The sequence below is a fragment of the Rhinichthys klamathensis genome, unplaced genomic scaffold (assembly GCF_029890125.1).
Source record: "Rhinichthys klamathensis goyatoka isolate OS25496 unplaced genomic scaffold, OSU_Roscu_1.1 h1tg000176l_1, whole genome shotgun sequence".
NCBI classification, from domain to species: Eukaryota; Metazoa; Chordata; class Actinopteri; order Cypriniformes; family Leuciscidae; genus Rhinichthys; species Rhinichthys klamathensis.
The window spans coordinates 10216882-10231398 of record NW_026606705.1 but is presented as its reverse complement, the minus strand read 5'-3'; the positions used below and the strand labels follow the sequence as shown (position 1 = coordinate 10231398).

Sequence of the window (14517 nt, the reverse complement as noted above, 5' to 3'; positions counted from 1 at the left end):
GCACATTTCAAATATTTAAACTTCAGCCAGTGATTAATTTGTGTAAAAATTATATATTTTATCGATGTAAAAACATGTTTAATAATGTTTAAACAGTGCGTATGATGTTTAGTGGTGCATATAAATGAAAAGTTAAATACTGTCATTCTTCTGTGTGTTTATTTAGAAAAAAAAAAGACAGGTGTAAAACGTGCCTCAATTGTTTTATTATTATTATTATCATTACTTCTTGCTTTAAGCATTTTTGTCACATTTTAAATCTACTTAGTAAAAAATGGATGATGGCTTTATATGATGAACATGGTACAAATGCAGCCGAACTACATATTTACCCACTAGTTTCCTTTTTCTACGTCTGCCATAGTGACCATACATCCTTCAGAAATGTGTTTGCATCCCTAATGCTGGTGTCCTGGCTGTAGACTGAACACACTTCCTCTTTTCTAGTTCTGTTGAATTCAGGGTTGTGATAACAACACTATGATGCATGTCGCTTGAATAATAATGTTTACTGACATACACTGACAAGCTAAAATGAGAGAGCACTGGTGTTTCTAATGTTGAAGTGTGTGTGGGTGTGTGTGTGTGTTTGCTCAGAAAACGGTGATGAAAGCAGCAGTGATGAATCAGCACAGAGTCCTGCCACAGAGAAAAGGTAAGGCACTACAGTCAGGCCTATAAAGCTCTATAAACTGAATTGTAAATCTGTCTTGGTGTCTATAAAACACAGTCAACTGATTCTGTTATTGATCTAACGGAGTCTTTGGTGAATAATACTTTAAGCTACCTTTTGAAATTGCTTGTTGTGTGCTTTTTATTATCAGCAATAAGTTATTCAGCCTCATTTCAATCATTGTCAGTGTCTTTCAGAAATTTGTAATTTCATTTTCAACTTTAACATTTTTGTCTGACATTAGAATATTTGTCTCTTGCAGTTGTTTGGCTTCAGATCTCATGAAACTTTGCGGAGACACAAAAGTCAGAAATAAGGTAGAACAAACTAAAGAAATTATACACGCACACATACACACATGTATAGTATATATAAAAAAAGATGCTATGCCATTAAAAGATTTGGGTCAATAAGGTTTTAATGGTTTTGAAAGAGATCTGTAATGCTCAACTTGGCTGTATTTAATTGAGCAAAAATACTGAAAGAAAAAAAACAGTAATATTGTGAAATATTATAATTCAAAATAAGTTATCTATTTTGATATGTTCAAAAATTTAATTTATATCTATAATGGCAAAGCTGAAAAAGCTTTGTGTGTGTAAATAATGTGTAAATAATATATATATATATATATATACTCACACACACACTAAAACACATTGATCTTTTAAATTAGCCTGTTTGGTTTTATATTATTTACTTCCTACTACGTTGCTCACATAATTATGCTTCAACTATAAACATAGAATAACAGTTTATAAAAAAAAACCCAATAACAGCAGCCCTCATTATATTCATTGAGGGAAAAAAGTTATGTTGAGGACATAAATTGAAATCATGAGACATTTTCCTCACTTCTAATTTAACATACTATAACTAAAGTATTTGTACTCTTTGTTTTCATATACGATGAATTTAGGCTCGCAGAAGAACTACCACCCAAATGGAGCTGTTGTACGCCAACACTGGTGACCCTGATGCCCCTCCAGAGGATTTCTCTGCCGCTCTACTTCCTGTAGTGGAGAATCCTGAGGGAAATAAAGAACCGGCCCCTGTTCCCCACTTAGGGGACAGAGACTCAATGGCCTTATCCTCTAGCTTAGCATTAAAGACAAATGCTGTGTAAGTGATTGGTGAAAAGATATATATTTTGGTTCAAAGAAAGAAAGAAAAATGTATTTTCACTATTATTACTGATACTTATACTGTATGGGATAAAGGACATGAAGTGTATTTCACAATGCCTATGAACAAGGCTAATGAAATTAGTTTTTTCTAGTCAAAACTAACAGTTATAAAACACATTTTATTGGGGACATGTTCATATGATCACTACAGCTAAATAAAGCGTGGCAAATGCCTTCACCATAACATCTCCTCTAGCATTACAGTCACGTCTGATGTGAAGTTTTTAAGTCGCGCTGGCTTTTGTCTACTGTGTAGCTCCAGTGCCAGATCTCCCACGGCTACAGAAAAGAAGCTTGTGGACCGCTCGCCTCTCACCCGCAGAAGAGTTCAGGACAGGAGCCAGAACCCTGCAGACAAAACCAGAACCCTGGACAAACCGTAAGAAACTAGCTTTACATAAATTCCTCCTTCCAAACATCTTTGCTAAATTTGTTTACAGATGTTCTAAATCTCTTGCATTGCTAAAGTGAACGTCCATACTGTCGTTCAGTGAACAAGAACAAAGTTTACTAAGGCGAGCATCAATAGCATAGGCTACTAATACTAATAATTAGCATTAGCTGTCCCATGTAGCAGGACTCTGGCAACCATCCAAACAACCAAAAAAGCACATAGCAAAATGCTAAAAACCACTTTAGCAACCACCTAGAACAACAACATAGCAACGTTATAAAGCACTTAGCATTACAAAACCACTTTAGCAAGTTTTGACTAAAAAATTAAGTTCTGGGACCGAGGTTGTATTAAAACCCAAAGATAGCTGGGGTTTTTTAATAGCGTCTATCACTCCATTTCAAAACATGTTTTATACATGTCATAAATACTATTAATATTATTGCCATAGAATTTGGTCATAACATAAGTAGGTATCTTAAAATGCTTAATGTTGCATTTAAAATGTTGCAACCAACCTTTTAAGGTGCGGTCACTTTAGCTAAATCTTATGGGCTAAAATGGTCCATTGTCTATTGTACGATTATGTGGATTGCTATTGAGAAGACTGGATTTCACCCATGAAAATTTGGATTTTTGCTGGCGAAATCCAGTTATTTCAATAGAAATCCAAACAATTTGCGTGAGGATGAAAGATTTCACCTACAGAGATTTCAAGAATTGTTGAAGTTGGGCAAGTGAATTCTCTGCGTTGACCAACAGAAAGCTGTTTGCTTTGAAAGTAACCTCTATGTGAGCTGTGCTTCGTACAGTTGAACATCTTTCGCCCTCACACGAAATTTCCAGTCCCGTGGATTCCAATTGAAATGAATGGATTTTGCCGTGAAAAAAAAGAACAATGGTAATTGTGGCCACACCTCTAGAACAACCTATGATGCCTAAACAGAGCCAGTGTATTTTGTTTGGTTTGATTGAGCGTTTCATGCATTATTACTGTGTGTTTTTTGGTCCAGAGGTGCGGTAAGCCCAGTTCAAGCGTCCCGCTCCAGCCGAGCATCCAGACTGCAGTGTGTGCACGTGGCCGAGGGTCATACCAAACCCTTGCTGTGTGTGGACTCAACTGATGATCTGCTCTTCACCGGCTCAAAGGGTCAGACACTGATCTTAATTTTTTTTTTAACCAGCCATAGATGCAAGGAATTTCAAGTTGTTACCCATAATGCATTGCCAGTATATACCCCCTACAAGAATTCCAAATAAACATTGTGTTCTATCCGCACCCATTCCTCGTCTCAGATCGCACATGTAAGGTGTGGAACCTGGTAACGGGTCAGGAAATCATGTCTCTTGGAGATCATCCCAGCAGTGTAGTGTCGGTCCGATACTGTTCCAGCCTGGTCTTCACCGTCTCCACTGCTTATGTCAAAGTATGGGACATCCGTGACTCTGCCAAATGCATTCGCACCCTCACGTGAGTCATTCTGGTACTGTTTCATATATTAAAAACCACTGTTCTCTAAAGCTTCTAAATATTTTACCTATGGTTGCTCATTTTTAGCCCTCTGTCTCCTTTAGTTCTTCTGGACAAGTGTCCCAAGGTGACACGTGTGGGAGTAGTTCTGTTGCCATTCCACCAGGAGAAAATCAGATCAATCAGATCGCCCTCAATCCTTCCGGCACATTCCTTTATGCTGCTTCAGGCAACACGGTCAGGATGTGGGACTTGAGAAGGTATGACCGATTTTACCTTGAGTGTCTAGAAGTTCTTCTCAGTGCTAAAAAGGGACTAATAAGAAATGCCCGTGGGTAGAGTCATCTTCAAATATACAAATTAAACTGTATTTGATGGTACTCATGTAGTATAAGCTTTAACTAACTAGATTCTCTTCAAACTCCACCACAGTTGTAGCCTGGATGCCAGCCCGAACCCCGCCCACAACATTTTTTGATCGGGAAGTTCGGTCTGGACTCGCTCCATTGAGGAGTAATTATGATCGGTTCAGAAATCGTCGGGCCAATCAAATTGCCAGGGCGGGCTTTATATGATGATGGACAGATGATCTGCAGGGACGTAATCCTCACGTTATCAAAGAGCGCTTGGGTTGAACTGGTTTCCCTCAGAGATGACTGCCGCTGGAGAATTGATATGTATAGATTCCGCTATCGCGTCTGTTGTAAAAGAAATCGACAGCGCATTCATTTTAAAAGACGAACAGAGAACTGCAATCAAGGCATTTGTCGATCGGAAAGATGTGTTTGCCGTCCTTCCTACGGGATTCGGCAAAAGTTTAATTTATCAGCTGGGTCCGATGGTAACTAAGAAGATGGGACGCAATGAAAACCCTGTGGTCGTTGTAGTTTCTCCTTTGGTCGCACTCATAGAGGGCCAAGTAAAAGAAGCAACACTCGTTATTTTACTTCTTCCAGCGTGCGTGCATTTGAGTTCTGTAGTTGACAACTGTGCTATGCAAAGTAGTTGACTTACTGCGTTGCTCTCATTGGTTGTAGGTCTATCCAATTGAGTGCAGAGTTTTTTTTTTTCCTGGTTCGGTTAAGACACGCCTCATAATCAAAGCCCTATGAAGCAGTATCAGACTCACATTCTGACTAGAATATGAGTATGACGAAGTCAGGCTACCACAGTTGACCTTAAAGAGAAAATGGATCGTAGAAGACGGGTAACCTGGGGTGTGTTTCCCAAAAGCATTGTTAATCAACCATGGACTTCCGTTACCAACATTTGATACTGTGTTTCTGGAAATCATTGTTCCAGTGAACATTCAACGCACAGTGTGTTTTGCAATTGTGTGTGGTTGGAGCATAGTTTCTTGCTAGTATGACATACAGACTTAGGGTGCTTTCATACTAGCACTTTTGGTTCACACCTTGGTTCGTTTTGTTTGGATGATTTGAGCACTGTTTTCCAAACTCTCGTGTGCACCCTCGAAAGTGAACCACTGATGATGAAGTATGATTCAGTAAAACTGTGTTTGTGTGTGTTCTTCTCGCTCACTGACAAGCGGGACTAATGCAGTGCAAGCTGAGAGAATGCATATCTCATTTTTTGCTTGTCTTCAGCAGAAATGGACGTTCTTTAGAACATTTGCAGAGCATTTAGCTCAGATAGACACACAGGCCGTTATGTGTTGACGGTTTGGAAACAATACTAAAGGTTAACAAGACAAAAGCATTACCTAGCAACCAGGGAGAAACAGCGGATGCTTTGTTGCAAATGTACTATGGTTTGGAATCATAAAAACAACACAACTGTGATTGTGTCAACACAATCCAGTGGGGGCAGAGAATCTGCGGTTGATTCAAACACCTGTAAATAAAGCAAAACCGTCCAGAACAAAAATAGTGATGCAGTCCTCAGATGCAATGTTCATTATTTTATTACTCCACCAACTGTGTGATGTAATTGACGTCAGTTTGATATTTGGAACAACAGATAATTTGGGAGTTAGTCATATCTAGCTGCTAATTTTTCCAGTGATGTATCACAGTTATGTTGTTGTACCCCTGCACCCCTAATAACTAACTAACCTGCTAACCATCTAACATGCTAACTAAGTAACAGAAACATGCTCTTGAAACTGTATAATACTACTTGAGTTGACCTTGCCGTTTTGGATATGCTCTTACCCAGTCGTCTAGCTCTGGCCCTTGTCCAATTCACTCTGATCTTCTCGCTTGACCATTTTTTCTGCTTCCAACACATGAAATTCAAGAAACGACTGCTCACTTGCTGTCGAATATATCCCAAGGCTTGAGGTGTCATTGCCATTTTGTTTTACCTTCAGACTACATTCCTTCGAGTTGGAGGAATTCAAACATTTTTGATATTTTGAGCTGATTGTTTTCATTTGTCAAGCGTCTCGTAGTAACAAGGCACATGTTTCTGCATGGGTTTGTTGTGTTTGAAACATTTGAAAGTTTAGTAGTGTGTCCGATACCAGTTTTTCCAATGGGTCCAATGCCCAGTTTTTCCTCTGTAACATTTACAAAAAGTGTTCAGATTTTAAAGGTCGTATATTGTGTTCCAGCCCTAAGTCTCCATTTACACATTATTGTGTTGTCTTCTGCAGGTTTGTATCTACTGGGAAACTGACGGGACATCTGGGGCCGGTAATTTGTCTTGCGGTAGACCAGATGGGGAAGGGTCAAGATGTGGTCATAACAGGCTCAAAAGATCACACCGTTAAGGTACGTTCAGACATTCTAACATTCTCTCCGTGAACTAACATAAGAGCCCCTATGGGTACATATGATAATTTTCACCTTTTGCTCACAGCTCATGCACAATTACTCAAGCTGTTGCAGCTAATTTATGGTTGCTTAAACAAAACATTAGTTTAAAGCATTAATACACTGTAGCCCCCGAGTGCAACCAGAAACAAATCAAGGAAGATGCTTTTGGACTCCGATAGATATGCTTTTTGGACTTGTTCTGTATCCCTAAGGCTTTCATTTTCTTGTGTTGCAGATGTTTGAAGTGGTGGAAGGCACTCAGGGCAGTATCAGCGCCGCACATCATTTCGACCCTGCCCATAAGGATGGGCTGGAGGCTTTGGCCATGCATGGGGATTCACTTTTTACTGCTGCCAGAGACTCCTGCATAAAAAAATGGGACCTAGCCAGCAAACACATACAAGGGGTAAGTACCTGATGCAAGAAAAGGCAGATTTGCTGAGTGGCGGTAAACGCTCTGGATGTGTTCCAGAATCCTGTGATGCTGCCTACCTAAGCAGCATTTTTAGGCATCATTCCCAAAGCTAAAGCGGTTCCATCTATAATGCAGCAAAATTGTGGTGCCGTCTTAAAAGTTCTTGTCCCGGCTGCATTGTGTGTATAAGTCAATCTTTCTGCTGAGTGAAAAATGCCATTCAAGATGATGGAATCGAGATAAAATGTATTGCAAATATACAAAAAGTCGGTAGATAAGCGATATGATAATCAGGGCTTGACATTAACACCCACCAACCCGGCAAATGCAGGTGGATTTCAGCAGTGGCGTGTAACGCAGTCACTCCTACTTCCCACTTTGGCGGGCTGAATTTATATATCTAATATATACATTTTACAATTGTAGTCTTTTAAAAAGACATCTGAAATAAAAAACTAATTGCAATGAAGTGTTGTCAAAAATATAGATTTTCGATACATATCGATACTGAAATATCTGAAACGATTCCAATACTCATTCGCCTCCTCTCACTCATTCGCTTCATTTGCTCTGGATAAATATTGTTGGTGTTACAGGGCTTGAATTTCGGCGTGGGATTGTGCATAATTTGACTCATTCCCGCAGATTTTGTGCTCACACCTAAAGTGCGCGTGCATAATGCCGCCTCTCAGTACTAAATTGAGTTCTTTTTTGCTGCTTCTTGCGGTCAAACAGTCAAATATCCAAAAATAATGTCAAAATGCCGGTCTTGGGGAGTATTCATGTAAACAAAGTCAGTTATGGTTTAAGTGAACGTTAATAGTTGAGAAAGAAAACACGTGTAACAGTATAATGGATCCGTGCACCAGTCTTAAAGTGACAGCAGCATAATATACCTGCTGCCAAATTATGAGATAATATAAAAAAATATCTATTTGGCAGTTTTTCCCCATGGTATCGATTTCAAAATTGTGAAAATGCTGAGTGGCTCGTAACTTTGGAAAACCACTAGCCACAGTGGCTGGTGAGCAAAAAAAGTTAATGTCAAGCCCTGATGATAATGCTAAACTCTATTTGAATCAAGAAAGTCTATAATATTTGGAGAAAGCTATTCGTTAGCATTTCAATTCATCTCAGTAGCAGGTTTCAGAGAGTCAGCTCACTAGGATCTGGAACAGAGTTGACTTTTGTTTATACCTAAATATAATCTATATACGACTCTTAACTATCACGCATAAAGACACTGACTGAAGTAAAACCCTCACAACCGACTTTCAGTCATCCTGCTATAATTAATTTGTCTGCATGTGTTCTTGTAGCAGGTAGAACGGGCTCATTCGGATCTGCTGAGCTCTCTGGCGGTGGTTCCTGGCTCCAGTGCTGTTGTGAGCGGCTGCAAGGGCGGACTGCTCAAATTCTGGCACACAGACACGCTCAGAGCTCTGGGAGAAATAAGGGGTCATGACAGCTCTATCAATGACATCTGCACAAACAGCAATCAGCTCTTTACCGCCTCAGAGTGAGTGACAGGCATTTAAACACCGACACACACATAGAAAAACGCAGATAAAACCATAGCACCTATAATACACTGGAAGCCACATAACAACCTTGGTTAATCAGAATACGTGACTTGTTACGTTAACAGGTAATCAGTTGGTATTTTTTTATTCTATGTCCGGACATGCAATAGTTAACAAGTCATACAATTTCCAAAGTATTAAAATTATTGTACATAATCAGAACATTCTTGGTTTTCTTATAACCTTACTGATGACGAGGTGGCAATTTGATGGTAATGAAACTTGGAGCTTGCAGTGTTGTTATCATTATCAACTAGGAACTCATGAAATTACTAAAAAGTACCAATTACATAACTGGTACATTGTGTGTTAGCTGAGTAATGTGCTAAAAATTACTAGAACACCCCAGCAACTGCATAGCAACCCCTTTGCAACCGCATAGCAACACTTCGGTAACCAGCCAGGCAAATACATAATGTACTAGAAACTACTAGAACACCATAACAACACCGTGGCAACCACTGAACTCTTTTGCAGCCTCTTAGAAACACCTTGGTAACTACCCTGGCAAATACATAACAGTGTGCTTAAAAACCAACAGATCACCTTAGGAACTGCATAGCAACACCTTGGCAACCTTTTTGAACTCTTTTGCAATCGCATAGCAACACTTTAGTAACCACCCAGGCAAATACATAACAATGCGCTAAAAACTACCAGAACACCCTAGCAACTGCGTAGCAACACCTTGCCAACCACTCTGAACTATTTTGCATCTGCTTAGCAACACCTTAGTAAATGCCCAGGTAAATACATAATGTGCTAAAAACCGCCAGAACTCACAGGAAAAAGCATAGCAACAACTTGGCAACCTCTCTGAACTCTTTTGCAACCGCATAACACTTTGGTAACCACCCAGGCAAATACATAATGTGCTAAAAACTACCAGAACACCCTAGCAAATGCATAACAACACCTTGGCAACCACTCTGAACTCTTTTGCAGCCTCTTAGCAACACCGTAGTTACTGACCTGGCAAATAAATACATAACAGTGTGCTTTAAAAAACTACCAGAACACCCTAGCAAATGCATAACAACACCTTGGCAACCACTCTGAACTCTTTTGCAGCCTTTTAGCAACACCGTAGTTACTGACCTGGCAAATAAATACATAACAGTGTGCTTTAAAAAACACATCATCACCCTAGCAACTGTACACCTTGGCAACCACTCTGAACTCTTTTGCAGCCTCTTAGCAACACCTTGGTAACTGCCCTGGCAAAATATATAACAGTGTGATAAAAAAAAAAACACCAGATCACCCTAACAACTGCGTAGCAACACCTTGGCAACCACTTCTGATCTCTTTTGCATCCGCATAGCATCACCTCGGTAACCGCCAAGGTAAATACATAATGTGCTAAAAACCACCAGAACACCCACGCAAATGCATAGCAAAACCTTGGCAAGCACTTAGAACACCTTTGCAACCGTAAAGCAACACCCCAGCAACCATTCACAACAATCTAGCATTGTGGTAGCTTTTGGGTAGTTAGCACACGCATTTTTTTCATGAAAAATAGAAAAATAGTTGCTAAACTGCATTGTTGTTAATCAGATTGTTATTCTTAATCCTGGCATTTGTTTGTTTTTTACAGTGACCGGACAGTGAAGATCTGGCAAGTGAAAGGATCTTTAGAGGACGGCCTTTACTGACTCAGTAAAAGCACCTCTGATGAGAACAGAAGGTTACTGTGAAAGTTTTGGCTTTCCCGCAGGAATTTCCTTTACCAACGTGACACTTCTTTCCTGAAACTCTGCTTCCATTCCCGTTTGGCAGTGACTCGGTGGAGAGCGTCCTGTTGTGACTGCTGTATATTTCCTCATCTACAGTGTTGAAGTGCCCTGTTTAGCTGTTGTTGACCATAATGGGGGATAATGTAGGTCAATAAGTGTTTGTTCATGTGGCACATTCCTAAAGCTGGGCTTTGGGCATCACAGGCTGCCATACGAGCAGTGCGTTTAAGAAGCACATGTGTTTGTGAACGTCATGTTGACTGGACTTAACCGATATTCTTTTAAATTATTCATTAATATTGATGTCAGCTCTTTCCAATGTTTGTTGACCAAAGTTAGACTCTTTTGTGCGAATCTTTCCATCTTCAACACGTCACCCGTCTCAATGCAATCATACAGTAGTCTTAACTGCACTGGAATGGTGCAATGATATTTGCACCGCTATCTCTTGTCTACTTTGTGTTTTATCTTTTTCTATAAAGCCTGGACTGTTTCTTTTTCAATTTTCTGGTTGAAACCTTTTAGTACGCTGTACAAAAATATTTCCTCTGATGTACTGTAGTTATTATCAATGTCAGATGGCAAGTGAAAATAAACTACATCTGTCAAAATCCCACAGGTGTCTGAAGTTTTTTCAGTCAGACCAAAGACTATGGTCAGACCTTATTCAGAGCAGCGCCATGACAGGTTTGAAACCTGCTGTGAGGATATCATAGACTTACCGTCGTGTTTTCAATGGCATCCACTGTATAAAGCTCCTAGATCACTTATAATTCTCCACAGCTTATGTTTTCTGGAGTTTTTTTGTCTACTGAAATGTATTGGAAATAAGTTTTTTTGCAGTGTTTGGTCAGCAGAACAGTCAAAAACACAGCGCTGCTGTGAATAAGGTGAAAGCTTTAACGAATGTATGTACTGTGTAAAGTAAAGCAGTGAAACTGCAATTTCATAGTACTATCACTAGGGGGCAGTGCACACACAATGGACCGTGAACTGGCATTATCTGTACAGTGTATGCATCGATGGCCCTTACATTCAGGAGGGGGGTTCTGAATTAACATCTCTTACTTTAAAATTCTCAGCTCATAAAAAAAGTTAAAACAAATAATATATAATAAAAATGTTTCAGTTATTTCTATTTCTATTATCTTTTTGATTTATTTAATCATTTGCATTTATATACATGTGCTTGGTGTGATGGCAATCGTAATATTGGAAGCAGCAGTTGGTATAAAAATCAAATCAAAAATTGTGCTCAAATGCAAATGGTTAAAACTAATTATAGAGATTATTATAAAGATTTTTATTATTAACATTATTATTATTACTTCTTTGAAAAGTGCGAAGTACAATAACAGCTTTCATGAATTTATTGTAGAGAGGAAGTAAAACAAAAAGTCCCAAAATACTGAAAATCTGGCAAAATGTACCATTTTAACACTCATAAAAATTAGGAAAATGTAATTAGTGATACAATTGATTAGCCTACTTATTATAATCTACCCTTCAAAACTATAATGATTGCTTAACATTTTTTCCCCTTTGAAATCATCATTGGTGACATAATGAAAGAATCTACCATTTAAAATATTGATCAATGCACAAAATAAATGTACACTTATTAAACAAAAACAAAAAAAATGTGTGTATTATGCATTTGAGCCAGGCCCCCTAATGTACCTTTAAAATGACCTTTGACCAAAAGCCTGAGGGGCCACCCATGCACATTTTATTTTTAATAGTCGTTACCAATTCATGTTTAATGTAAATCTATATTATATGAGGGGGTTAAATCAAGTGATTAAAAGAAGCTTTGACAAATTAGATGCAAGTATGGCTCTGATTAAAAATATAAAACCACAGATCCATCACTCTGAAATAATTATCCCTACAAATATGCTCTCATTAGTTTCATGATGAAGTTTGAAATAACCTGACATGAAGAAGCACTCGTTCTGTTTGTGAACTAATAAAACCTTATGTAAGTGAGTATTGAGTTTGTTTCAATTGACACACAGATATAATGGCACACAGGGGAAACACTGTATTCTATATTTTATTTGTCCTAGTTACACTTCTGCATCGCCTGTGGCCTGTTGCTCAAAAACAAATTTAAATCTAAGGAGTATTGACAAAAAAATAATTTTTTTTAAAAAAAAGCCCATTGACTTTGGAGCAATGGAACCGGAAGTGCAAAGACGCCAACTAATTTCTGCGTTTTGGGGAGTAGTACGGGAACTAACCGTTATAATGCCGTAACCGTCCTGTTAAACGGACATGGAGCAAGTCCTTCTCTTACAGCAGCTGTCTCCATCTCGCAAGGCACTCATCTAAATTTAGAATAAGAGGGAATTCACTCAGCTGTAAGGAATCTCTCAGCTCAAGCACACACACACACACACACCATCACGTCATCCTACCGTACTCTGCTGTAATGTCCGTCAGTCATCATCTGCTCCTTACTGGAAACATGACGAAAGGATACAGGATTCAGTTTGAACAAGGCAGACCTGTGCGAATATAAAAAAAAATCAAATATTAAAACCATACAGTCTCGAAATAAATACCTTGATGAGAGTGTGTCTAATAAATCAAAGGTCTTTGTTCTTCCTGGTGAGACATGCTGATTGATTTAAAGGCTATTCCTGATGAAGCGATATGGAGAGATAATGAAAATCACCCGCTGAGATGATGATGAGGTCTAATATTTCATCATGTTTTTTTTTTGTAAACAAGTGACATTAAGATAAAGAAAAAAAAGATGGCTGATTGGCCAATACGATTTTTGACATGGCCAAAATGCACTGGTCCGAAATCACTGTCATTATTGAATGACTATACAGTATGATGTTACATGTTAGAAACTATATTTTTTGCATGAAGAAGATCCTTAATTATTTGCTTAATAAATTAGTATTTAAAATGATATAAATCAGGCATTATATCAATATCCCATGAGTCTTCCCAAGCATATACTCACTAAACACACAGAATGGAACAGACAGAGTATGTGAGTGGAGAAAGCAAATGTTTTTCCTACTTCTGTGAGCGCTCCAGTGTCACGATACTAAAAGATGAATATGAGTCAAAGAGATTCCAAAAACAGACGAATTTAATAAGAAAATACACTCAGATAGTCTAAGTCCACGAGACAGCGTTTCTCTAAACACAAACGCTGACACAAACAATAATCGACAGTGAACTGAGAACTCAGAGGAACTTAAATCTACACAGATAATGAACAAAATACTAACAGGTGTGATCAGATTAATCAGTAACCATAGTAACAAACAAGTGGCGGGAAAATGGACAAAGGAAACAATGCTGAGGAAACTAAAAGTCCATGAAAATGACATATGTTGCGTCTCAATTTTCCTACTTAGGCCTTGTCCACACGGACACGGGTATTTTTATAACCGGAGGTTTTCCTACAGCGTTTTTTAAAAAAAATCCCGTCCACACATGCTCGGTCTCCGTCTACATGAAAACGCAAAAACACGTATCAAGCGCGGTCAAGAGCATGCCACGCCAGCAGGCGGCGATATAAACCTTAACGGTAAAGCCACGTTGGCCAATCAGAAGCGCAAATCTGACGTCAAACACAGCGGATAACGGCGCACACTCTGACGTCGCAAGGCAAATACCCCGGTTTCACTGTCTACACGACAACACTGTAACCGGCGTTTCTGAAAATCCTCACCCTGGCAGGGGTTTTCAAAAATGTTCGGTTTCAGTGCGTTTTCGTGTGGACGAACAGCCGAACCGCGTAAAAAAAGTCACGGTTATAAAAATACCCGTGTCCGTGTGGACAGGGCCTTATACTGTGCCCTAAAAGTATGTACTCTTTTTGTGAAGAAAAAGTAGATACTTTTGAGTGTGTACTGTGTAGCAGAAGAGTAGACATGCTTTGGGACATACTATCACGTAATACAATTGTGTCTTTACGGTTACTCTCTGTCGCATCCTGACACTGTAAATTGGGCTGTCAATCATGTTGTCACAGTTAAAATCCTCCACATTTCATTTAATTTCATTTCATTTCCTACCGTAACGGAGAGAAATGCAGAAGCACGTTGATCTGCAGTCGCGGGTCTTTCATGTTGTATCAGTCACCAGCTGGAGTGCCCTTGAGAGCCACCAGAGGGCACTCCACATCATACTATTGTCACTCCCTCACAAACTACATCTCCCATAACTCACTGCCCGGACTCTTCATCCATTACATTCACCTGTGTCTCATTATCTTGTTTAGCTCACCCCATGGTTTTCTCCATA

At 39.1% G+C, this 14517-nt stretch overlaps 1 protein-coding gene across 5 annotated transcripts in view; it reads left to right on the top strand.

Annotated features, from left to right (window-relative positions):
• LOC130092519 (kinesin-like protein KIF21A) overlaps window positions 1–10858 on the top strand; it is a 44656-nt gene extending 33798 nt beyond the window's left edge. For all 5 annotated transcript variants that reach the window (XM_056260407.1, XM_056260405.1, XM_056260404.1 and 2 more), the window contains 11 exons: window positions 598–655; window positions 936–990; window positions 1593–1795; window positions 2117–2239; window positions 3268–3404; window positions 3551–3725; window positions 3830–3985; window positions 6343–6460; window positions 6741–6911; window positions 8240–8439; window positions 10104–10858. In XM_056260407.1, coding sequence (XP_056116382.1) covers window positions 598–655; window positions 936–990; window positions 1593–1795; window positions 2117–2239; window positions 3268–3404; window positions 3551–3725; window positions 3830–3985; window positions 6343–6460; window positions 6741–6911; window positions 8240–8439; window positions 10104–10161 — 1454 coding nt within the window. In that variant the 3' untranslated portion in view covers window positions 10162–10858. The remainder of the gene's footprint in view (window positions 1–597; window positions 656–935; window positions 991–1592; window positions 1796–2116; window positions 2240–3267; window positions 3405–3550; window positions 3726–3829; window positions 3986–6342; window positions 6461–6740; window positions 6912–8239; window positions 8440–10103) is intronic.
• The last annotated feature ends 3659 nt before the right edge of the window (window positions 10859–14517 follow it).